The sequence below is a fragment of the Tachysurus fulvidraco genome, chromosome 18, assembly GCF_022655615.1.
Source record: "Tachysurus fulvidraco isolate hzauxx_2018 chromosome 18, HZAU_PFXX_2.0, whole genome shotgun sequence".
Taxonomy (NCBI): Eukaryota; Metazoa; Chordata; class Actinopteri; order Siluriformes; family Bagridae; genus Tachysurus; species Tachysurus fulvidraco.
The window spans coordinates 2,081,175-2,109,129 of record NC_062535.1 but is presented as its reverse complement, the minus strand read 5'-3'; the positions used below and the strand labels follow the sequence as shown (position 1 = coordinate 2,109,129).

Sequence of the window (27,955 nt, the reverse complement as noted above, 5' to 3'; positions counted from 1 at the left end):
TTTTTTTCTCATGTTCTCACTCACTACCGCTTATCCGAACTACCTCGGGTCACGGGGAGCCTGTGCCTATCTCAGGCGTCATAGGGCATCAGGGCAGGATACACCCTGGACGGAGTGCCAACCCATGTACTATTTTTTTCTTATTTATTAATTTCTTTTAGATAAATGTTTTGATACTTTTGGGGTTTTTATACCTTTGGGTATTTTATGCTGGGTATTTCAAAGGGCCACATCTTCCAAGTGAAGAATTACCACGAGGAGACCGACACGAATGATGACATAGATGTTTTGACATTGTGAATCTTGCCGATGATGAGCTTGAAATCTATAAAAACCTAGAGTTTTTACTTCTACACTCATGAGAAGGGTCAACATAGTGAAAAAAAAATGAAACGGCAAAAAATTGTTTGTACAATACATCAAAGATCACAGCATCTATGGATAAAGAGCAATAACAGAGAGACATAAATAATCTTACCTATAATCTGTGTAATGTAGATATTTTTTTTTTATTTTATTTAAGCTCACTTCCTCGACTTTAATCATACCTTGCTTGTGTTTATACTGTAGTTATTTGTTTTGTACATTGGACTAAATTTATTGGCCACTGATAAGAAGAGATAAAAGGGTTATGCCAGACTGGGCTTGACCCTAAGGCTGGAGAATTCAAGACCAAAATGCAGCCCAGTAAGCTAACAACCCAAAACAATCAAAGAAGCTTGGCGGCCAACGGGATGGTTCTGTCCCACAAGGTAATTTGTTCCGGCCCTTCAAGTATCCTAGTGGGAAAAAAGGTGTCTGTTCCATTCATCACCAGCTGCAGTCACAGCAGTCAGAGCATTTCTTCTGTTCAGTTCTGCCTTAAACTTTTTTCACAAAAAAAATATTTGGTGAAACAGCAATCCTACTCTACTACTCTACTACCCTAGCTCTACTTAAACATGTAGATCTACATTCTCACACATGAATGTGTGTGTGTGTGTGTGTGTGTGTGTGTGTGTGTGTGTGTGTGTGTGTGTGTGTGTGTGTGTGTGTGTGTGTGTGTGTGTGTGTGTGTGTGTAAAAGAGAGAGGCAAAGACAGCACATTAATAACCTAATTCTAATCTGTCTTACCTCCTGTAACTGCTGAGCCTGGCTCTCCACTGTGTCTCCTAGCCAGAGGGTGAGTGCCACAGCAGCGTTCCTGCTGTCGTCAGGAATTCAGCTGCACCGCCTTGCTGCGTCTGGTGCTGAAGCTTAACTGTCAGCAGCACTGTCCGTCGTGCTGACCCGCCGATTTTTCTCTCCGTCTTTAGCTTTTTGGGTGTGAGGAGCGGTATTTTTGCTGCGTCACAATATACAGTGTCGCTTGAAATTTTATATACTCATAAAAGTAAGAATGAGTCTGGACAAGCTAGGAATTGAAACACTTGCCAAAATAGTGTTGGAGGTTTTGTGCATTTATATGTGCTGCCTGGTGGCCAGTCTTCACTGATTTCACATTCTATAACAACTTAATATTAAATCCTATATTACAACAATAAACGATCTGAGGTGTTACAACTCTCTACATTAATATAATACAACTAGTAAAGAAACTGCACAACTGATGTAAAGCATAAGGAGTTTCATGTAAAGAATAAATTCATGTTTTAACAGAGCAAAGATAATGTCAACACGTGTAAGTGATGTTACATTTTCTGTACCTGTAGGTCCTACTACAAGCCACAACCCAGGTTCACATCAAAACACCTGTTATAATATGTTATTAACTAGAATATTCACAAAACCCACACTGGAGTTCAACTGAATTTGTAATGAACGTGTAGAATTGTTCCTATGGTGATGTTTTCTGTAAGGAGATGATTATTTCATATTTATAGAAGTGACAGTGCGTTCTAAGGATTTAATCACTTCAGTCAGGTGTCAGGTGTGTGTGTGTGTGTGTGTGTGTGTGTGTGTGTGTGTGTGTGTGTGTGTGTGTGTGTGTGTGTGTGTGTGCGTGTGGCTATATAAACTCCACAATATACAGAGAAGGTAAAGTATTCTGGAGATACTGAAACATCATAATAGTGTTAATAATAGTAACTTAATTGTAACTTAATAATTTCACCAAACTTCCACTGATTTTCTTTGATCAGCATGTGAATTTATTTTCACTTTCCATTTCCCAGAAATGCCTCCATTTGAAAGAATCTAGAATGAGAATAGCCCAGGAGGAGGAGGAGGAGGAGGAGGAGGCTGCCCCAACTGATGCTATAGTATATACTGTAACAGGCACTGCGGAGAGCTGCAGTAGATCTGAGTAGCCATAAACCGTGAGTATATTAGGGTTCTTGTTTTATTGTTATCTGATCTTTACATGAACATTTTGATCTTTAATTATGTCAACTAGTCTTTAAGTGTGTATGTGTTTGTATCTATCATGATTTTGCAACTTGGAAAGAAATATAGTGATATTAACTCTTAGAATTTATACAACTTACCATTTATACCATTAGAAAATTATGAGCTTATGGTTAGATTCTAACTGCATTTCATTGTCTTTGTATACTGGTTATAGACAATGGAAATAAAGTGGAATCTAATCTGATCTGATCTGATCTAACCTAATATAACTAGAATTAATTCAGCACTCTCTGTTTTTCTGTCACTTTCTTGCTTCTGCCTCTCCATGTTTTTTTTCTGAAGCAGGTCTTTTTGTTTAAAGTTACATTTACAGCCCAATAATGAATTCTATAACAATGGGAGCTCTTGGATTTATAATTTAAGTAGAGATGTATATATGTGTAGAACAAGGAAATAAAAAACATTCACTGCTCTTCTGTTTAGTTAATTTTTAACAATCCAGAATTTCAAGTTCATTTTTAATTTTTCCATCATGACTTTTAACAGAATTAATTGGATAAAATGGGAAAAGAACAATCAGCTTCACCTCCACCTCCCAAACTCGGTAAGACAAATTTAAAAATTATTTTCAGACATTCGTACAGAAGTTTCTTGGCATTATTGGAGCCAGTGTGATTCACAGTGACTAAGTGGAAACAATATACAGAATGGGAAATACGTTCCTACTTTTAAGCTTTGAGAATTCAATTTAAAGCAGAAATTTCAGTTTAAAGCAGCTTTTCTAATCGTGTGCATGCAGTAGATCATTTATCAAATTACACTGATGAGTTTTACAGACGTAACAAGAAGGTAAGACAGAATTTGCTCAGAACTCAGATGTAACTAGATGTACAATGTGTTCACGGTTTCTATATTCTGTAGTTTTTAATACAATGTTTTCAGGATATTTCAGTGTCTACAGGTGTAGGTCTCAGTTAGATGTGATTCTGGCCCATTTCATTGTGCAATACTGCAATACGAGTCCAGCAGCAGTCTGACTGTAATGAGAAGTCGGCGGGATCAGTTTGCAGAAACTAAACACAGTTTAATAAAGTCCACAGCAAAACAAATCCAAACCGACAGGCAAACAGAGAGGACAAAAAAAAAAAAAACAAGCAGAACGTTCGGTAACAGGAATAACTAGCAACGGAGCAATCAAAACAGACAAGGGCTAAAGGCTCGTACACACCGGGACGATTGTCGAGTTTTTTAACGGTCACACCCATGCGGATTTCACTGGCGATGAGCCGAGTGATGCTGCAAATTCACTCCCTGTGACAATTCGCTGTCGTGTTTGTTATAAAGCTCTTTGTTTTCAGAAAGCAATGAAACTAACAGCTCTACATTAATCTTGCCTCGATGCATCTTCGTCATGGTATCAAAGTGTGCTCAACAAGACCGTTTTGTGTTTGAGCGCCACCAAGTCGTGTTTTACTGTAACTTCAGCAACTCCAGACACGTGAACTAAAGCTCCAATCTCATTAATCGGCCAGTTTCTACACGTCGGTGTGCGCGCTCACGTTGGTGCCCATTGTTTAGTCACTAGGCGTTAAACGTCTGCTGTAATCGTCCCTGTGTGAGCGAGCCTTAAGACTGAACAGCGACATTAATCCAAAAAGACAGAATAACAGGTCACAGTGTGAAAAAACTGTAGAAATAAAAGCACAACTCGGTATGCAACAATCTGGACGATACGTCGCGGCTTTATGCTCTTTATGGTGGTGTAACCGGAAGTCGAAACTGAAAGTAACCTCACGACACCGGAGGTTGGTGTTCCGGTGGGGAGCTGACGAGGGTGTTATCAGACTGACAAACTGAAATAAAACTTACTGAATTACTGCTGCACTTTTCTAACATGATTGTTTTATACAATAGTTATAATTCCCATCAGCACCAACATCCATCTGAGATTTCACACCGTACTCAGTTTACATTAATATGTGAGTTGATCACATTCTGCATCATTTAATAAACTTCTTTAATTTAGTAAGCAATTAATTTAATAATATAATAAAATAAAATAAATCATGTTTTGTTGAGAAACATAATATTTTCAGGTAAACTTTTTTTTTTTCTTCAATTTTTTTCTGACCATTTAATTCATGGCCTAATGGTTAGAGAGTTTGACTCCTAACCCTAAGGTTGTGGGTTTGAATCTCGGGCCGGCAATACCATGACTGAGGTGCCCCTGAGCAAGGCACCGAACCCTGAATTCTAAGTAGGGGTCGAATTCTGTGTATGGGTCACCGTACTTAGCTGTACATCACTTCACTTTTTTAGTAAACCTGTAATCACAAAATGTTACATTAAAATTCATGTTTTGTGTTTTAAATTCACGACAATTGAATATTCCATTGTGACTGATTGAAGTGATTGAGACAGAAAAATCACATTAGGTTTACTGCAGAACCAGAAGACTGTAGACATTCTGAATACTGAACACATACGTTCGACTGCACTGTTTGTGTAAACGCTGAATTTGGTTGTCTGTTCTTCAGAATTTGATCAACCAGGGGGGGAAATGCCTTGGGGGTAAGTTTCTTTAATTGCCTTGAGCGAGACTGTTCTCTGACTGTTTTCCTTCTTTCATGTTCCCATAGTGTTAATTCTACCCCAAAACTGTAATTAATATGTATCCTCACTTCTGAACAGAACCTGTTACAACATACATTTGCTCTGAAACCTAAAGGATTGATTTTCTTTATTTGATACCGTTTATTAAACAATGTTTCTTACTTACTTTATCCTGTAGACAGATGAATAAGAAATAAACACAATAATTTGCTTTACTCTCCTTGGGTTATGTAATGAATGAACAGCCTCTGTAGTTCATATTACACTTTACATTAGTACAGAAACTTCTCTGCATGCTCAGTGTCATGTTTTATATCATTTATTTAAGGGAATGTTTGTAACTTTATGATTTTAATAGAGAAAAGGACAAAATTGAACAGAAACTGAGGACATTCAAGCTCAAGAGAACAAGTGCTCAGTTTGTCAGGATTCTGGTTGTTGGTGAAGTCGGAGCAGGAAAGTCCAGTTTTATAAACTCAGTCAATAATGCTTTCCAAGGACGAATCACCTCTGAGGCTCTTGTTGAAAGGACAGGAGGTGCCAGTTTCACAAAAATCGTAAGCATTTTCAAAAGTTTAAATACTACTTCAGGTACAATTAGATTTTTAATGAGATACCAGCATCAAAAAAAAAAAAAAACAGACAACAGGAAATTAAAGGAACACAAAGTAAATGATACATCTGAATTTGTCTTACAGTACAAAACTCATTATATTGAAGCAGAGGATGGCTCCAGTTTGCCTTTTGTTTTTAATGATATCATGGGACTTGAGGACAGAGAGTCTGGTGCGAAAGCAGACGACATCATCAGAGCCAGAGACGAGTTACTTCATGAAGGACACAAGGTAAGTAAATTGTTCATGCAGTCAAAGAATGACATATTAACATGTGAATTATATATATATATATATATATATATATATATATATATATATATATATATATATATATATATACCACATATGAACAGGAAAGAATATATATATATATATATATATATATATATATATATATATATATATATATATATATATATATATATATATATATATTCTTTCCTGTTCACATTCAGCTTGAGGATACACCTGTGACTGATGTTCACCACAGAAGCAACCCAAGTGTGGAGGATCAAACCACATGCCTGGTCAACATTGTTGATGCAGACAAAATATCAATTATGAAGAATGGGGTCATTGATAAGCTGAAAAAAATCCGTCAGGCTGCTACTGAACGGGGTAAGAATGATTATTACAGACGATAATCTTTCCTTTGAAAATCTCAGGGAAGAAATACAGACCTTTAACCCAGTAATAGTAATAATGTTCCATCAATTAAAAGCAAGTTAAATCTACCTTTAATTAACTTTTACATTACTGACTAATTAGTTTGTATAGAATGTTGTTCATACTGTAGGGATTGTTTTTAAATGATTTTGCATATCATCCAGATATACCTCAAGTAATCATCATGACAAGACCAGATTTAGCATGTCCACTGGTTAAACAGGACTTAAGGAAGATCTACACCAGCAAGACGATCAAGGAGAAGGTAATAATTCGGTTATATGGGTGGTGCAAACTGTATACACATCTTTTTTAATAATTTAAAATAAATACTTTAACACTTTCAGCAGTTTTCTTAATTTTTCACCACCTAAAAAAGCTAAAAACATAACTATTAATCTGCCTCAGAAGAACCGACACTGACTGTAATTACAGACAATTACAGTCCTTAGTGACACATGTCCTTACCATCTTTGTACATGTGAATAGTCTAGTCTTCACCCCTTCATATGTGGTCTGGGAAGCTAATGTCCTGTAATAAAACCTGGATTTTACATTTCCTGCTCAGAACTGCACACATCTGACATCTGACACTTCAGCAAATTCCGTCATGCATGCAAGTCCATAGTTTAATATCGGGTCTGATTCCTCAGTATTAGTTCCTCCCTAAGTGCACATACCTCAACTATGACTATGTCCATGTCTGGCATAATTAGTGAGAAACTGAACATCTATCTTACTCTGTTCACCCTTACATTATCAATCTTACCTCTACCTGTGTTTGAATTTTTACAGATGGAAGAGTGTAGTAATACACTGGGGATTCCTATGAATCACATTTTCCCTGTGAAGAACTACCATGAGGAGATAGACACAGATGATGACATGGATCTTCTGATTCTCAAGGCACTTGATCAGATTGTGCACATCGCTGCTGACTGTTGAAGGAAAAGTCATTAAAATCTGGTGAAGAAACTGAGTAAGGACTCAGATCACAATGCCTCTGTGTATTAATGTAACCCAAAAATACACAGTAGGAGACATTACTACTGATTGGAGAAGAGAACCAAGTATGTATTGCTTAATAATACGTGTAACACTGTTTTCTATATTTATGGAGCACATTCGATTATTTTACTTTAGTTACAGTTACTGATTAAATAAATCCTAAAATATAAGTGAGGAATTCTATGTAAATGTTAATCTTATGAATAAAAAATAAAGCTCTTAAATTAAGAACAAAACCCAGTTTTCTACTGAGGTCTGTATTTTACTGCATTTATGGGCTGCAATAGAAGTTTTACGGAAACTGACACGGTTATTCCCCACATATGAGTTGTGCACCAACACTAATATGAAACTGTCACCCAGCCATGATTTTAAACAGAGATCTAAAATTAAAGAACAGACTGATATCAGTTGTGTGGATTCTATCATCAGACGGTATAACAAACTATTAACAATCGATTCAATGATAATAAATACATTCTCTGATCATTTACATTTCAGGTTTTGACTGCAAATGTCACATCCACAACACTGGAATTGGTCAATTATAAGAAAGTGTTGTTGTAAAAGTCAAGACTATTACCAGAAGATCAGTTCAGTCATTGGATAATCAGATTTGAAATTCACATAAATAAGCATTAAGGTTTGTATCTGTCTTTGGTTTGCCTTGTGTTTTGTACATTGTTGTCAATTTTTACACAATTTAACAGATTTCTAATGCATCTAATGCATAATCCACAAAACACATCATCAATTAAATATCTACATAATTGTACTTCTATATTATATAAATAAACCCTGAGGTGTCAAAACTCCCTACATTATTACAACACACCTACTCAACAAATTGACCATCTGATGTAAAGAGCAAAGAGTTTCATTTAAAGAGCAAGTTCATGTTTAAAAATTTAATAGAGCAAAGATAATGACTGAAATGCTGATGATGGTCTAAAATACATTGACTTACTTTTACAATAAATTGTTCTCTTTCAAAAAATATTATTCAAACATCTGTGTGTGTGTTTGTGTGTGTGTGTGTGTGTGTGTGTGTGTGTGACGTACAGTGTAATGACCCAGAAGTACTATAATGTGGGTGTATTTATCGATCTAGTATTTATATACATTTAAAGTGACAGACAAGAAGGGACCCATTTGCAGGATGCCAGAAGAGACTAACAGTCTTTGCAAACAGTGGGCAGAAAGCAACGTACAAACAAGATCCTCAGGACAAGAGCAGGATGAGCAATCAATTCAATTGGCATCTCCTCTTAGAACGTCTGAATATTTCATGAAGAAGAGTACAACTGGAGCTGGTAAATCTCTAGATGCCTCAGGATCCTCACATGGTTGGCCTCATCTCAGTGAAGGTCCAAAATCTCCAAGTCACGGAAGACATTCGGAGATGGAACAATTTCTGGATGCCTCGGGATGGATAGATAGAGAGAAACAGTGGAGAGGAATTAGCATAGATGCTGTTCATAATATTAACAAGCACTAGATGATAATGTGCATTTGGTCAGATGTAATAGTGCACAATATTATGGAATGTATTATGTGTACACCTGACTAAAGTGATGAGTTTTTAATCTACATTTAAACTGGGAAAGTGTGCCTGAAGCCCGAGCACCATCAGGAAGACTATTCCAAAGTATGGGAGCTAAATATGAAAATGTTCTACCACCTTTAGTAGACAGTTATTCTGTGAACTACCAGAAGTCCTGAGTTTTGTGATTTCAGAGAGCGTGAAAGACTGTAACGTGTTAGAAAACTAGTTAGATACATGGGAGCTAAACCATTAAGAGCCTTGTACGTAAGTAGCAGCAGTTTGTAATCAATTCTAAGATAGATAGTAGTTCTTTCTTATCAGAGTTTAACAACAGAAAGTTACAGCTCATCCAATCTTTTATCTCTTTATCTCGTTAGCACTGTTATTTTAGAAACTTTAACTATTTCATCTGGTTTTGATGAGATATATGTCTGTATCGTCAGTATAACAATGGAAACTAATCCCATGCCTTCTAATGATGTTCCCTAAGGGAAGAATGTATATTGAGAAAAGCAGAGGTCCTAGAACTGATCCTTGAGGGACCCCATAATTAACTGCCAATAAACTGGGGGATTCACCATTTAAATCTACAAAATGGTATCGATCAGACAGGTAGGATCTAAACCAACTTAAAGCCTGTCCCTGAATACCTGCGTAATTTTTAAGTGATCTAGAAGAATGTTGTGATCTATCGTGTCGAATGCAGCACTAAGGTCAAGTAGAACTAATAATGACATACAGTCTTGGTCCGAAGCTAAGAACAAGTCATTTGTAACTGTAACAAGTGCAGTTTATGTGCTATGATGGGGCCTGAAACCTGACTGAAACTAAATAAAATAAATAAAAACCTGGTCATAAATAAAAACCTGCTAAATAAAAACCTGGGATTGTTCTGGTTATTTTGTATGAGTTTGTTTAGGTGCTCAGCCCTAGCAGCTTTTAGAGCCAGTCTATAGCTGGACAAGTTGTCTTTATATGCAATTCAAAAAACCTCTAAATTTGTTTTTCTCCACTTTCGCTCTAGGTAATGGGTTTCTCTCTTGAGGGTGTGAATATGACTATTATACCATGGTGCAGGTGTTTTGTCTCTAACTTTCTTTAATCTTCTGGGGGCAACAGTGTCTAATGTGCTAGTGAATAAAATTGATTTTTTTAAAAATTGCTAAATTTGGCACTCAGTTCAATGTGTAAAATATATATATATATATATATATATATATATATATATATATATATATATATATATATATATATATATATATATTATATTAACATTGAACTGAGTGCCAAATTTAGCAATGTGTTCAATGTGTAAAATATATATATATATATATATATATATATATATATATATATATATATATATATATATATATATATATATATTAACATTGAACTGAGTGCCAAATTTAGCAATTTTTAAAAAAATCAATTTTTACCCAAAGAAGTACAGCTATTATGTACATCTAATTTAATTGTTGGTGAATTTAATTTTAAAATTAACTGCTAGTTAGCAACTAGTCAGCTGTATCCTCTTAAAACTAAATGTACAGCATTTCTTAAAACATTTTCATTTTCCATTCCAAACAGCAAATGAAACTGTGGGTAAAGATAAAAAACTTACCTCAATAATGAAAAATAGTACTCAAGTTGCGCTCCAGCAGCGGCTCATGCTACTGATCATTAGATAGAGCTGTGGTGTCTATCGTCATTGTTCCAAGTTTGTAACATTTATACAAGAATAAAGGAGGATATTTAGAGAAATATGTCGTAATATTATGACAGTATGATACACATCAGAATAACTAAAATACAGAAATAATTAATGTATGAGGCTTTTTGTGTGTTTATTATTCAGATATGTCAAGATATGTCATCTTGGGGTGGAAAATACGTTTCCTGTTCTGTTGTGTTACCTGCACTTGAAATTCATTCCTAAAACAGAAAGAGGTGAAGTTTGGGAAACATTAAACAAGATGCTAAAAGAGGAGAAACCCTACCTGCATGCTACTCAGATGCTGGATCAGAGCCAAAGAAGAAGAAATTTGGTCTCCTCTTCATGGGCTCTGATATTGAGTCAGATGATGAAACATCAGTGGAATACATCAGTGCTAGATACAGAGCAGAGCCCAACATAAGCCTTGAACAATGCCCTCTACATTGGTGGTCTGCACACAGAAGAAGTCACGACAAGCTGGTTACCATTGCACAGAATTTAGTAAATCCTGCTTCAAATGTGCCACTTGAGAGACTATTTTCACTTACAACTACAAAGTGAAATAAAGGATAAAGAGAGACTGCTGGATGAGAACAACAGGTTGATGAATTTGCTTTCTAAACAACAGGGATCAAACAACTGTTATGAAATGCATATCCGCCATATAACTCCTAGCAACAAGATTAAACAAGGGTCACTTTATCCATTCAAATAGCCTGGAAAAGTAGAGAATCAACAACAACATTACCTGATGAAAAAAGTGACCATTATTCAACAGGGAGCCATGATGACAGTGAGCAAGAATCAATCACATACGATCATGTCACAAAGGACAATTCAAATGCTCAGCTCGCTCCCGTCATTGTAAAAAACAGACTAACTGAAATTGAGATGGACAATGAGAAGGTGTATGAAGAATATGGTGAGAGACAAAATCGCATTGTAAAAGAATGGTCAAGAAATATGTCCCTTGCAGAATATACCAACCAGCTACACCAGAAAATTGGTCGAAGGAGCTACCAGATGTATACAAACACCCATGAAAAATTTGCCAGATGCTTCAGCGACAGCAGAAAATTTAACTTTACATCCACTAGATGGAGCAATGATTCTCAAAATAAATTTGAGGGACAGTGACCAAAAAAGGCTAACTGGAAATGTTGAAACAATTATTATGATTATGGATTATCATAATATTATGATTACATATTATGATACATAGGATTATGAGGAACGTTTCAGACAAACTGGTTTGGGGTGTATCGTTATGACACCTGCAGTCACTGATGAAGACAATCACAAATGTGAAGAGATGGCCATCACTTTGTAAACAGAACAGCATATCAAAGAATCACCACTGCATAATTCTTATTATTTCACAGATCGATCTTCAACCTGTGAGCTGTGAGAAAAAACAGCTGGGTGGGCTATGACATCAAACACAGGTTCATTGCCTCCAGGGTCATTGCCTCCAGGTTTGTCAGCCCAACAAGAACAACTTAAGGCTCTGATTGAAGCATGCAATTTTGCCCAAAAAAAAACCCAGCAACTATACACAGACTCTACATATGCTCTCCTGAGGTAATTAACACAGACTTGGCAGTGCTAACATTAGTTTAGCTTAGCTTAGCTCTCTCAGCTCTATCCTCAGCTATATAGAGCTTAGCTTAGCTTAGCTCTCTCAGCTCCGTCCTCAGCTCACCTGAAGTAATTACCACAGACACGGCAGTGCTAACTTTAGTTTAGCTTAGCTCTCCCAGCTCCACCCTCATGTCTCCTGAGGTAATTAACACAGACATGGCAGTGCTAATTTTATATTAGCTTAGCTTAGCTCTCTCAGCTCTATCCTCGGCCCTCCTGAGGTAATTACCATAGACACAGCAGTGCTAACTTTAGCTTAGCTTAGCTTAGCTCCATCCTCTGCTCTCCTGAGGTAATTACCACAGACACAGCAGTGCTAACTTTAGCTTAGCTCTCTCAGCTCCGTCCTCACCTCTTTTGAGGTAATTACCACAGAAATGGCAGTGCAAACTTTAGCTTAGCTTAGCTTAGCTCTCTCTGCTCCATCCTCGGCTCTCCAGAGGTAATTACCACAGACACAGCAGTGCTAACGTTAGCTTAGCTCTCTCAGCTCCGTCCTCACCTCTTTTGAGGTAATTACCACAGAAATGGCAGTGCAAACTTTAGCTTAGCTCTCTCAGCTCTGTCCTCAGCTCACCTGAGGTAATTAACACAGACATGGCAGTGTTAACTTTAGCTTAGCTTAGCTCTCCCAGCTCCGTCCTCAGCTCTCCAGAGGTAATTACCACAGACATGGCAGTGCTAATTTTATCTTGGCTAACCTTAGCTCTCTCAGATCTGTCCTCGGCTCTCTTGAGGTAATTAACACAGACACGGAAGTGCTAAATTTAGCTTAGCTCTCTCAGCTCCGTCCTCACCTCTTTTGAGGTAATTACCACAGAAATGGCAGTGCAAACTTTAGCTTAGCTTAGCTTAACTCTCTTGGCTCTGTCCTCGGCTCCTCTGAGGTATTTATCACAGACATGGCAGTGCGAACTTTAGCTTAGCCCAGCTCTCTCAGCTCTGTCCTCAGCTCTCCTGAGGTAATTAACACATACTTGTCAGTGCTAACTTTATCTTAGCTTAGCTTAGCTCTCTCAGCTCCATCCTCAAATCTACTGAGGTAATTACCACAGACATGGCAGTGCTAATTTTATCTTAGCTTAGCTCTCTCATCTCCATCCTCCGATTCCCTGAGGTAATTACCACAGACACGGCAGTGCTAACTTTAGCTTTGCTTAGCTCTTTCAACTCAGTCCTCACCTCTCCTGAGGTAACTACCACAGACTCCGCAGTGCTAACTTTAGCTTAGCTTAGCTCTCACAGCTCTGTCCTTGGCTCTCCCGAGGTAATTACCATAGACACGGCAATGTTAACTTTAGCTTAGCTTAGCTCTCACAGCTCCGTCCTCAGCTCTCCTGAGGTAATTACCACAGACATGGCAGTGCTAACTTTAGCTTTGCTTAGCTCTTTCAACTCAGTCCTCACCTCTCCTGAGGTAACTACCACAGACTCAGCAGTGCTAACTTTAGCTTAGCTTAGCTTAGCTCTCTCAGCTCTGTCCTTGGCTCTCCTGAGGTAATTACCATAGTCACGGCAATGTTAACTTTAGCTTAGCTTAGTTCTCACAGCTCCATCCTCAGCTCTCCTGAGGTAATTACTACAGACATGGCAGTGCTAACTTTAGCTTAGCTTAGCTCTCTCAGGTCTGTCCTCGGCTCTTCCGAGGTAATTACCACAGACACTGAAAAACTAATTTTATCTTAGCTTAGCTTAGCTCTCTCAACTCTGTCCTTGGAAACACAATTCAACTCACTCCATCCCAGCGCAGGTCATCCACGAACTCCTCTGCGGTCCACTTAAGCAAGCAGCAATTATCCATTCTTTCTGAAACATGTCTCAAGGCACTTTTTTTAAAACTATTTTCTTTGTGCCTTCTGCGGTCATCGGCACACATATTCAGTCCTTCGCGCTTTTTCGATTGTCCTTGATCTCTTTTCCTATTCTTCCGGTCTTACATAGTACACTCAGAGCATCATAGGATAATAACAAATGAAATATACCTGTGTTTTCATCTTATAAATGAACCATGAATATCTCTTGTATTTAGAAATTAGTTTTAACCCAATGCAAAATGCATATCTTAACTTTATAGAAAAAAAATTATGTAATTATTTATAAAATAATATAATAAATTAAATGACAATGCATTAATATAATGAAATAAAACACACTCATGAATCAAAGACAAACACAAAAGATCCTGATTTGCTGTATAATCAGGCTATTACACACAGATTACACTAGGTTCTCTGTAAGAACTTTACTCATTCAGTCATTTTTTGCAGATGTGAGTTATAATATCATGTTTATGTTGTGTATGTCTGATTGTGTAGAGAATTTGTTTGGCTGAGATAAATTATCTTGTTAGTACAACACTTCAGTGTAGCGTCTGGTACAGGTCATTTAGATTTCATGTCCCAGGCACCCTAAACTTCGGCATCTAATCTTCAATCAACCGATGAGCAACCCAGTTTTACACACACAACTGGCTCCAGAATGACTGGAGCCTACACAAAGACCAGATAACCCCATGCCGCTTCTCTGATTGAACTCATAGGGGCCCTAAACCAGAACACACACACACACACACACACACACACACACACACACACACACACACACACACACACACACAACACAATGAGACATTCCTTTTACTAATAAAACCCGAAGATAAGATACTCTAAGGTTCTCATTCTTATAACCCTTTTGTAATGTGTTTCTTCTGTTAAGGCTTGCCTGACTTAAAATTATTTGCTCCTTACTTTCCTGACAAGGGTGTATTTTATTCATGTGTCAGAAAACAACATTGTATTTAACATCAGTTATACTCTAATTACTGATCATGGCATGTTAATGTATACCTGTTTTAATGCTGTATGCTTCTTTAAGGTCTGATGTCAGAATGTATACGAAGCTATCGTTTTCTTTTTACTTCCCTAATGAAAGTGCATTTTGTTTTGTGTTTCATTTTTGTTTCTTTGCCTTTATAAGAACACAATATCGTATTAACATCAGTTACCCTTCGATTACTGATCTGTGTATGTAATGTACCGCTGCCTTTATATCGTCATTACCCTTCATGTTTAGTATCGACCACAAAATTATCGGTTACTCGTTTTTCAAACAATGGTGTATTTTATTTGCGCACGAAAGGTGCCATACCGTCTTAATACACCCTGGATAAAACTTTAAAGTCATCTAAAAGTTTTATAGCTAAACCACGCCCACAGACACCTTTAAATTGGCACAAACACCACTAATCCATGGTCAGACTTTGGGAACAGCTTGGAGACGACTCCATCTTCCTTCAAAGAAGTTCCAGTAAGCTTCACTTCCAAGAACGACACTTGGAAGAACGTCTGACCCCACCCTAACTTGCTCTTCAAAGATTTCTCTGTTGCATCCGGACTCTTGTGCAGTAAGGCAATGCAAGTAACCGATTTCTTTACCAATTTAGATGCATATTTTAAGTATGAAACTTGTATTGTGTCGAGGTGAATTTAAGTTTCCGGTGACGATTTCCCAGTTAGGGTGTGATTAATTTTGAAGTTTAAGCTTGCCATTCCTTTCCTTCCTTTCTCTAATTTCTTCTTTCCAGTCTCTTCCTCCCTTTCCCCACTTTTAATTTCTTTTGTGTTATTTTATTTTCATCTTCGTTTTCCCCATTTCTTTTGTTTGTTTGTGTAGTTAGTTTTATGTTGTGTTTGTCTCATTCATTAAATGTCATATTTTTGTGCCACAAGTTATTGTCTCTGAGTATCGCTCACAGACTTAAGGTACCTGCAACATCTGGTCTGAACTACATGCTCTATTGAGTTAATTTAATTTAAATTATGGTATAAAGTAAAAGGGGAGTGAACCTTCCTTGGCCAGGAAGATACCTCCTTCATAGAATTAATAAAGGTTACACGGCCTGTTCGCCGGACGAACAGACCAAATAAGTGTAACATTAATTCCATTACCGTTAATTTCAATTTAGGTTAAAATATTTAGAGTCACTATAATGTGTTATAATTACTCATAAATATTTACCTTGCTTTGCGAGCCAAAATCAGTTTACTGGTGTTTATTCAATGCTCATCTTCAGATCACACAGTTTAGCCTCCCTGACATTATTGACTAGGACTGGATTATTTGAGACGGTAGAACAATTCTTTCTAGATTTCTTTTCCTTTATAAAGCATCTTTACTGCATTGTTTTTAATCTACAGATTGTTTTAAGTAAAATGTTGGTGAAATCCATTCTTACAAATTCGCATGTAAACACAATGTGCAATCTCAAGGTCAGCAAAAATGATTGTTATTGTGTCGAACCAATTATCATGACAGGACTGAATGGAATAAAAATACTGTAAAATAATAATAATTATAAAATAGATAATAAGTAAGCCGATGCTCTTCCATTTTCATTAAATGTGTTATTAATTTAAATTAAGTGATAACAGTGTAATTCACAGCACGGTCAAAGAAAATTTAAATTCATTACCCAACCAGATCTAATAGAGTCCTTTAAAGATACACTTCTATGTAAACTAAAAGTGAAACTAAGTGAAACATTTTCTTAAGAAGCCAATACAAGTATTGAAATATGACAAATGACTCAAATTAATTATTTGATAACTATTTATGGTTTAACAATTGTTTTGAGATACAAAATTATTTAAGACCATCATAAACCAAAAAACATACTGTGTAAACCGAGTTCAAATGGTAAAACCTTGTTTTTATGTTGCCAAAGCTTCAGTTGTAGTGAAGGTTCCTTTACCACAAAGTAGCATGGTGATCATGTCTCAGTGTTTTGCTATACATTTCCTCATGCACACACCAGGCTTTTTTTTGTAATGCTTGTAGCTCTTTGTGTAACAGCTTGTAATAATGAATCAGAGCTGGATGTATTCTGTCTTCAAAAGAATTAGTGTGCCACACACCTTCCAGTCCACTGTTAAATTGGTCTTTTAAGGCTTTTAACAGCTGATTGAGTTCATTAGCTGATATTTTTCACTTGTATCATATTCCCCTCATATACTAGCAGTTAAACAATGACTTTGAAAGGTGAAGCTTTTGGAAGCTGATTTGTTGGAGCTGTGTTTCCAGTAGGTGAGAGAGCTGGATAAACAAAAAGGCTAAAGTGCTGCTGCATCACCCTCTTTAGGTATAGATTAATTAGTGGTAAAACATTCATTCGTAGCTTAAAACTCTTTAAAAAAAATACAGCAAACACATTCTGTATCTCTCATGGCTTTTCTTTCTCCATCTCTCGTTCCACATAGTCCTCTGCAAAATGTAGAATATCTCTCAGTGCCGTGAGGACGAGCACGTCAGTGTCTGGATCTTGGTTGATGGATTCAGCGTAGTTCTTTGCAGGGTAGATGGCATTTAGTGGGATGCCCACATTATTACTGCACTCGTCTACCTGAGGAAATACGGATCAGCATGTGTTATATGGTGGAATACAGAAGACTTCTGGAGACTCGACTTGAGTGTGTGTTGGTAATGAGATCATTAAGATGTGGTCACTTAACACTAACCTGAACTTTGTGGAGACCCGACAAATGGTCAAGTATCAAATACTGCTATATGCATGTGGGGCTATTGTGACCCTTTTCCACCAAAAAGCTGGTTCAGAGCTATTGCTGGTTCAAAGTTGGTTCAACTGGCGATCCTTCTAAGAATCGGTTTGCATTTCCATGGGCTAGAGAGCCATCGTAGAGCTAAGTCAGACGTCACTGTATACGTGTCATCTTTCCCAGCAACCTTAGCGCAGCAGCGGCAAACACAAACACAACATCAACAATGGCGGATGTTGCGGTACTGTTAATGCTCATGGCTTTGTGAACCCACATTGTCATTCAAACATGGTGATTCCAACATGAATGTGCAGCTTCATGCAATTTGTATAAACGGAGGTTGTAATCAAGAATAACGGAAAGTACATGACATTATTTTATAATTAATACAGACAAAAAATTTGCCTGAGCAAGTAGCTACCTGCTATCATGTGTGCTGATAATTGATAATATTGTGGTAAAGTAGAAGTGTATTAAACATTGGTACACTAAAGGTACATTATCAAAGGTGCTAACAATAACCCCGGCCCCACCCCTAGCTCCTCACACAAGCAGTTCTTAAGTCTAGACAAGCAACGTTTTTGTGCTACTTAAGAACCACTTTTCCTTGTTCAGAGCCGGTGCTTTGTGTGTCGAAAAATAAAGAACTGGTTCTAAATTAGGCTCCGAACCTGCACTCAAACGGTCTTGGAAAAGGAGCACTGTTGTGGTAAAACACACACACACACACACACACACACACACACACACACACACACACACACACACACACACACACACACATTACCTTCTCTTTGATCTTCTTGCTGTAGTAGATTTTCTTTAAATCCTGGTTCACCAGCTCACATGCTTGATCCACCTTTGTCATGACAATAACCTGAGGGATTTCTACAAAATCAAAATTTAATTATTTAATAAATAACTGTCAAGCTTGGTTTCTTGTATTTTCTGCAAAAGCTAAACTCTAAACAATTGATGAGAAAGCTGAACATTGTTTAGAAAACAACTGATTTTATCTTCCATATCATTTACAACAAGAACTTTGTTTATAGAGGCTTCACAATAGTAAGTGTAACAACAAATGCATAAAGACAACAAAATATTATCATTGGATTTGTCACATCATTTTGTAAATGGTACCACAGGACATTTCTGTATCTGTACAGTCCGTTGCACCTTACATATTACATATATATTACATGTATATAATACTTATATATATTATTTATATTTATACTTATGCATACATATATGTATGTGTATATATATGTCTGGTTGTACACTGTGTGTACTGACTATGCATGAGCACATTGCATCCTTTCCACATTTTCACATTTCAATGGTACTGAGCATTTTGCACATTTTTTTAACCTGTTTGTAAATTGTTCTTTATGTTTCTATTGTATGTAAATGGTTCTGCAATTTCTGGAGCTCGCTCCAAGAATTTCACTCACCAAGGTACATGTGCCGTGGTGATGAGACAATAAATGTGACTTGACTTGACTTGACTTGACTTGACTAAATGGATTACTAGATGTGTGCACTGTTTGATATGGTGATGTTTCTCCCCTGACTGTTCTAAGACTTTAACAAGTTCACGCCCCCTATCTGTTCTGCACTTGGGTCTCTTGAGTATTAAGCTCTCATATACTGAGCCCTGGGTTCTAAACCCACTGTTGTGTGAGTCTCCAGATAATTCAAGATATTTAACATTTATGAAAGGAGTCTCCAATTTCAGCTCTTTGTCAGAGATGAAGATTGAGATGAACGTCGAAAATTTTTAGATTATCTGAGTAACATGAAAAATTACTGTTTACATTTGCCAAGTGTAAGTGGAAATAGGAGCTGCTTTGTTTTAATGAATGTTCTGAAAACAGTTAAAAGGTTACTTTCTCTTTCGTTGATTGAAATATTATGAACATTGGAAAATCACTATTGTAAATGAAATCACTTCGAAAATGAAGATAAATATTTTGTCTTATTTCAATGTTTTTTATAAGAATATGTGAAATGTGTTGAACTGATTTATGATGTCTAATTACTATTTTGTTGAATTGTATCTGGGGGAAGAAAGCACTGCTAAATTACTGCTTTAAATCAGTTTGCATCTGGCTTTACTGGTCTGCACTGTCTCCAGTTTCCAGCACAGACAAAATAATAACACAGACAGGTTTAAATAAACAAAAACAAGTTCAGGGCAAAGATTAAGCTGGAAAATCCCAAACAAATATAAAACCATTTATTTTACCCAGATCACTAGCACAGTTTCTGACATCCTTCATTTTTGTAAAGATGTCTTCTTCCATTATTGAAACGGTGTCCGCAGGCAGAATACAGACCAGACAGTGAACTTTATCACTCAAAGTTGGCTCCTTTTTGTATTTTGGATTGTCATTAGTTATGGCTGCCACAGGATTAAACTACAACAAAAAAGTTAGCAATCAATTATAAAGACTAATTTAAACCTGTTTAACCACACGCAAGATTTTGCTTTAATTAGCTTAATGAATGTAGATCAATAACAACTATCATAGCCTTTTTCCAGTCTTTCTCCATGAAATCCTAATCCTCAATGTAGTAATATGTAATTACTTGCTTAGATTTTGAATAAAACAGACATCTCTTATGGTTATACACAATGAATGTATTGTGCTTGATGCGGAGTTAATGATGTTTCATCAAGTGCTAGAAATAACATACTATATTTAAGAAAAGTACTTTATTGCATTATAAAATATCCAGGACGTATTTGTACTTACTGTGTACTTATCTAAAATGTGTCCCTTGAACGCCTTCTTGATGTCTTCAGGTTTTATCCCTCCTGATGATTCGATCCCCATGATGTCAACAATCTCCAGAGGATAACACTCACCTCTTCCCTTCTTCATCTTGTGAATGTTCAACTAAATTACATAAAGACCTGGTTATATATTGTCTTTATAGGGCTCATACAGTATAGTCAAGAGAGTCAGCCAATGTTAAATACCACTTGCAACAGCCGGGTAACCACGCAGACACTGATCTATACCATGTTAACCTGCTTAAAAAGTGTAGCCTGCTCCTGTGATGTCTGCTTTTGCTATTTCCCACCAGATTGCATGGAGCACACCTTGGTTCAGAGAAGGGTTGATGTTACAACTGCAGAATCTAAGTTGGTGGACCTGAATGCAGACATCATCTTCTTGAACCTGGGCTTCGCCCATGTGGTCAACTATAAGATATAGACCCCTGTCCTAGTGGTGGTAAAACAGCAGCCTTATAGGTGGGGTGTGCAAAGCAGCTGGTATTTGTATCTGTATTTGTATTTGTTGAGGTGGTAAAAGTATTTGTATTTGTATTTGTATTCGAGTAAAAAAAAAAAGTAAAAAGTTTTTTTTGTGTTACACTTCTAATTTACGTTATAGTGTAAGTATTCTTTAATTATATTCATTATAATAATTATGGATATGCAATATTGGTTGATGTTTTTGAACATGTAACAAGGAACGTCATTGAAAAGAAAATAACATAACAGCCATTACAGGGGATCTAAGGTACCACCTGAAAGGCGTGCACTTTACGTTAATGACCGTCCAGAGGCGGATGCTTTGGCGGTGGTAGATGAGGAGGGGATGCACTGACATCAACCAAGTAACTACTCGTTTTACTTTATTAGAGCTTCTCTTTAGATGGTAACCTCGGGGACCATTAAACATGGCCCAAGAATCACGCGAGGAGCACCCCTCCCCTCATCAACTATGTGCAGTCAATGCAAGAACACATTGACAAAGTCCTTGTTCCCAAAGCCAGCTGAAAATTTCTGGCCAAGTTGCAGGGCTCATGTACCATCCTCAAGAGAGTCAGCCAGTGTTAACTACCACCTGCAACAGCCGGGTAACCACACAGATACACAGCTATACTATGTTATCCTGCTGAAAAAGTGGAGGGAAGCTGCTCCTGTGATGTCTGCTTTTGCTATTTCCACCCAGATTGTATGCTCGCCCATGTGGTTCACTATGAGATATAGACCCCTGTCCTAGTGGTGGTAAAACAACGGCCTTAAAGGGTACACAAAGCCCACCATCAAGCTATTAAGGTAGAATTGAGCTGAATGATGCAGAATGGAATCATTGAGGAGTCCTCCAGCCCCCTCGTCTATCCCTATTGTGGTTGTGCCAAAGCTAAATGTTAGCCTACATCTGTGCAGTGACTTCAAGAGGTTTAAACAGATGTGACAACTATCATCTTCCCTGAGTAGTTGACCTTCATATCCACCCTAGACATCACAAAGGGATACTGGCAGGTGGTAATGGCTCCAGATACCACAGAGAAGACAGCCTTCAGCAGTATCAGTCACTAGTGACAGTACAGAGTTCTCCCATTGGTGGTGCCCATGAGGGAGCGGGTGTTCCAGCAACAGAAGGAGGCCCTCACCTGTGAACCAGTGATTTGGAACCCTGTCTTCAATCTCCACTTCATGGTACAAACGAACACATTGGACACAGGACTTGCCACTCGCTCACACTGTCCTCACCCAAGTCTCCTAAGAGGAGAAGCACCCAGTCCTATACCTGAGCCAAAAACTGAGCCCCCTCGAGACACTCTATGCTTCCATGGACTTAGCGGCCCACATGATCAAATAGGCCGTAGGGGATCTAAGGTACCACCTGAAAGGCTGGACCTTTACCTTATTGATACTAATACTAATGCTAGAGTGACTTCTTGTTGCTGCATTACTTCTTGTTACAGGTCCAATAAAGCCCAAAGACCTAACACAAAAGATGCGGCTTGTTATAATATCACACCATGTGGGCCCAACATCTGCTAGTAGTTAGCTAGGAGCTAGGAAGGGGGGCTAAAAGATAAAAATATAAGTTTTCACTGCCCTTTCCAATACTCAAAGACATTTCTCACTGCATGCTGTGAATAAACCTGCACATTTTATCCACTAACTACTGGTTTCTGGTGTCTGTGTTCTTGCAGACAGATTCACTACAATGCTGATTATGACTCTGATAAAGTCATGATGCTGTTTTGTGAAGATGTTAAATGTGTTATATAAATAAATGTGAATTGAATAAATTAGAAATGTTTCTGGACAAGAAGGAATATTGAGGGAGGTTCTGGGGAAGTTCATTTATATTGCATAGTTTAAATAATTTATCCCCATTTTGAAAAGAAGACGTAACAATGTTTTGAAACATTTCTGTACCTTGCAATTGGTTACTACTTACTTTTTTTGTGAAGCTTGTTCCTGTAAGTGCAGAGCTTTCCAGAGCACGTATGACATTACGGCCTAAGAGGAGCCTCTGGACCGAGTTGATGAAGGATGATTTCCCAGAACCAATTGGTCCATACAGCAAAATCCTGAGGACCTTATTGCTGGGATTGAAATCTTTCACATAAGTCAGTAGTTCATCTTTTCTCCTAGGAATCAGCAGAAAGAGTTTTATAAAGAGTCAATCATTCTTTCATCAATGAATATAATGCTACACTTTATTGTTGTATTCTTCTTCTCCACACGTTGAAATGATCAGTGAAACTCTGACTGGCCACATGACTGGTGGTGCCTAACACCATCTCTTGTGAAGTTTTTACTGTTGCACTTTGCTGTTGCCCCTCTAATGTCTCTAATGTCTCTAATGTCTTGTCAGGACTTTTGCTTTTAACTTTTTTTATTTGTTATCCTTGCGTTTGGGTCTGCTTTTATCCCCACCTCCCTGATGTTAGGACTTAAAGACCCAGCGGGATAACTCCAAGCTTACCTGACGGCTTTGGGAGGGGAACTTTTTTTTTCCTTTTCTTTTCTTTTTTCCCCCTTTTTTATTTGGTGCCTATGACCTCGCCTTGTTCCTGTGGGGGACACCGCTCCATTTCCTGGTTTTCCATTGGGGACACCAAATTGCCCCACCTGCCCAGCCGTGTGCCTCGCCCCCCGACCTGCCCAGCCATGTGCCTCACTCCCCCACCTTCCTCGCCATGAGCCTCCCTTACCAATCCTAGATCTTCCCAGGATTATGGTTCCCCTGGACATTCTGGCATGATGTGAGATTGGAGCATCGGGAGCCTTGCCTCGATGGGAGTACTGTCAGAACTATTGCTTGGACATGCCGGAACATTAGGTCTATTATGTCTATTTATTTCTCCTGTGTTGGGAGTCCTTGTCTTTTGTGTTTCGGTTCTTGTTTCTAATGATCGTGTATATAATTTCCCTGTCTGTTTCTTAATACATTTATTTTTATTTGTTATCCCTGCGTTTGGGTCTGCTTTTATTCCTTCCTCCCTGATATGTCTTTCCTCTTCTGGTACAGGTCTTTTTGTATGCCATTAACATGATTCACTATGCATGCTAATGTCTATTTGGACACACTGGGCATGAATATGCTGACAGAAAACTTTATATCTATGCTTTTTTAAATTTATTTTATTGTGCATCTACTACATAAATCCATGTGAATGAGCACTATTACTAACACTTCATATAAACCTCTGATTTACTGTCAGAGTGGCTTTTTTAAAGAAAATTATTAATTTAATTAGAAAAGTTTTAGATTCAGACCAATTTTTTTTTATATACTGTATATAAATGCTTGCTTGATATATGGGACAGTACTGTGCATTTTCTCAAGGCCAGAGACAAGTCAACTGGGTGAAACTGTGTGGAATCCATAACACTCAAGTCTAAAAGACACCTTTTTTTGGTACAAAATAACACTTTTTTTTATGCCCGTAAAGAAAGCAATATATTACATAGCAAATATACATGCACGCATACACACACACACACACACACACACACACACACACACACACACACACACACGGTAACTGGAGGAAGAAGCATGGCAAAATGTCTGTGAGCTATATTTCCTCCCAACAGCATGATAGACTGCTGCACTCACTTTGGATAAGGGCGTCGACCAAATGCCGTAAATGTAAATGAATGGTGATGAAGCTGAGAAGGAATGTGAGTTAGGAGAGGCTTCTAGTTGTACTATTGTTTGTGCAGTTCTAGCAAGTAAGCTGTTTTCTAGGGAATTGAATCCTGTGAAACCAGTTTTGTCTGTTCTTCTAAGCTGCGCTTAATATTATATATTTAGCATAGACTGTCTCATTCTTTTTTGTTTTCTTATGATGGTTTTTGGATGTTTTTTTCTTTCGTGTGTGGAGATGATGGGAGATGATGAAGTTAGCTTTTCTGTTTGGGGAAACCTTGGCAACAGCTCGAGATCACACACCAGGGGTCCATCACGTAGTCATGTCCTTTCGAGCTCCACCCACTGCCCCAACCTCTTTCATTAGGATCGACCAACCACACAGCAGCTCTCTGAGGACACGCCCCTGCGGACAAAAAGTCACAGAGACTGAATAACAAAACGTTCCAGCAGACAAATAAAACACACACATTTAGACCTGTTCTTACCTGTGGCAGTAAAGATGTCACGTCCCAGATCCTCACGCACTCATCCAGGAGTGGACTGGACACAGCAAAAGACTATCCTACAACACACACACACACACACACACACACACACCACACACACACACACACACACACAACACACACACACTCTATCATATATAGTAGATGAGTGTCAAGGGTTCAGACCAAACAGTCTAATAAATAATATAATAAACAAAACAAAATCCTTTAGCAGGGATTTGACCTTGTGGGTCGTAACCATCAGTAGGGCCATGTGGGCATTTTTTTTTTCGGTTGGCATTCCACTCCAGGAGAGAAAGAGGTACGTCCGAGCCGCCTCGAGTCCCGGCTGGCACTTCCTGCATGGCTTGGAGCAGCTGTGCTGACATAAACCGGATTTAAATCCATTCAGCGCGTAATCAGATACGAACCTGGAGTTTAAAAATATAAAACAAAAAATTCAAACCAGAATTTAAAGATTTATTTTTATTCTACACAATTTTATCTCCAAGGTGTGAAAACGTTTCCAGGGTGATAAACAAATGTTCGGATTTCGGGACGTACTGTGTATCGAGACTTACTTCAGAAGATGCTTGGGCTAGTTTCTCACTCGGGGGCGAAGGCATCAGACAAGCCGCCATCAGCAGCCAACCTCGCTCGGCGTTACGCAGGTATTCGTTTCCTCCTCCACACCTGATTGGCCACCTGAGCCAAAATCTCATCTCTGATTTGGTGGAGTAGCCAAACCGCGCTGGATGATGTAATTGAACAGATTCTCTTGAGCACCGTTCAAGTTCGGGTCGCCCATGAAACGCAAAATCTATACAAATTAAATTCAGAATGGAGCTACGTGTATAAACTGCAGTTAGATAAATGTGTAAGATGATGAAGATGATGATGATGATGAAGAAGATGATGATGATGATTGTGGTGATTTTTGTTTTACCAGTAAAAAGATGTCGAGTGCATCTTGTTTTAATTCGTGTTCCAGACGAGTCAGAGAAGCTTGCAGCGGTGTGGTAATCATTCCAAACTGCAGCTCCTACACACACACACCACACCCACACCACACACACACACACAACACACACACACACACACACACACACACACAAATTTAGTCATATTCAATTGTGTTGATTTTTGTGTATACTATGTATTGCTATAGGAGTGTGTACATGTGTGTGTGTGGTGTGTGTGTGTGTGTGTTGTGTGTGTGTGTGTGTGTGTCGTGTGCGTGTGTGTGTGCGAGCGTGTTCCTCACCTGTTGGAACGAATGTAATTTAGTCATTAAAATAGTTTGTTGATATCCAGAGGAAGTGTGAGTTGAGGATAAACCTGAACTCTGAGGAGCTTCAAACCAGAGCCAAACACTCGGAATGTATCTCTTTACCATCTACACACACACACACACACACACACAACACACACACACACACACACACCACACCACAAGCAAACAGATAAATCAGAGCATCGAGAATCCTTCATGAGTTCTTTATTAAATACTTAGTCATGATTACTTTCCTTAAATGCTAATCAGTTAGCATAGCAGTTAGCATACAGTGTTAGTGTTTTCCTTCCTTAACATCTACGACCTGATTATAACGTCACACACAACTCTTTCTAACACTTAGGTTTGCATTATTGACAGGCCAATGATTATATTCAGAAATTTGGATTCAAGAGTTTATGTTCCTCAAAGTTCCTCAAGTAGTTGGTCAGGGTTTTTCTTTCATACACGTGTCCGAGATTTCACTCCACAAATTCTATTAGACTGAGTTATCATATTTTTATATCTAGGATTAAAATTGAATTAAATGGCAACCTGCTGTAGCCTGCAGCAGCTCTCCCAGTTCAGCAGGAATGATCAACTGGGACACGTCAATCACCTCTCGGCGAGCCTCGCCTATAAAATAAAATAAATACTATATTAAATAAATAAAAAAACCTCCGTATTAAACAATCGGTATCGATAGAAAAACAGGAGGAGGAAAAGATGAGTGACTGTGTTGAACATCCTCGAACAATCTGCTCTTCATCAGGTGATGCTGGAGGAAGATGACCATAATGACACACGTCATTTGTCTCTTTAAAAGACTTTTATTCTAATGTAAAGAATTTCTTTTATCTAAACACGTTGTTATCGTCTCCTCCTTCATTGAAGATTGAAGAAGATTTGAAGAAGAGATGGTTGTATATTCATTTATTTCATTCATTCATTCATTATCTTCTAACCTAAATACCCGCTTATCCGAACGTCTCGCCTGTGCCTATCTCAGGCGTCATCGGGCATCGAGGCAGGATACACCCTGGACGGAGTGCCAACCCATCACAGGGCACACACCACTCTCACTCACACACTCACACACTAACGGGACAATTTTCCAGAGATGCCAATCAACCTACCATGCATGTCTCTGGACCGGGGGAGGAAACCGGAGTACCCGGAGGAACCCCCCGAGGCACGGGGAGAACATGCAAACTCCATACACACAAGGTGGAGGTGGGAACGAAAACCACCCAACCCTGGAGGTGTGAGGCGAACGTGCTAACCGCTAAGCCCCCCCGTAGTCCTCCGTTTGTATAATCAGAACTTACAAAAAACAAAATGCTCAAAGATTTTTTCTTCCCTGTATTGTTTTGCCCTGTTGTGTTTAACTCTTTCACAAAACTATCAAAAACATGAATAATTGTGGTTCATAACAACAAAAAAAAATTATATCCTGGATGTTTTTAATTTTCTTTACTGTAATTTCTATAATTTTATCCATCACATTCTCTGAAGAGTCAGTGCAATAATTTCGATCATTTCCAGGTCTCTCCTCACCTCTTCTGCCATCCTGACCATGAGGACGTTATCC

The 27,955-nt window shown here is 38.1% G+C and overlaps 1 protein-coding gene and 1 pseudogene across 1 annotated transcript; one reads left to right on the top strand and one right to left on the bottom strand.

Annotated features, from left to right (window-relative positions):
- Positions 1-1,939: 1,939 nt before the first annotated feature.
- Positions 1,940-5,835, top strand: LOC125139476 (interferon-induced protein 44-like; the record flags this gene model as incomplete). Its single annotated transcript, XM_047803656.1, has 6 exons — positions 1,940-2,017; positions 2,155-2,298; positions 2,876-2,933; positions 4,867-4,900; positions 5,301-5,499; positions 5,641-5,835. Coding segments are annotated over exons 3-6 (471 nt in total), but the record flags the coding sequence as incomplete, so codon positions are not given.
- A 10,958-nt stretch (positions 5,836-16,793) lies between these two features.
- LOC113640565 overlaps positions 16,794-27,955 on the bottom strand; it is a 30,881-nt pseudogene continuing 19,719 nt past the window's right edge.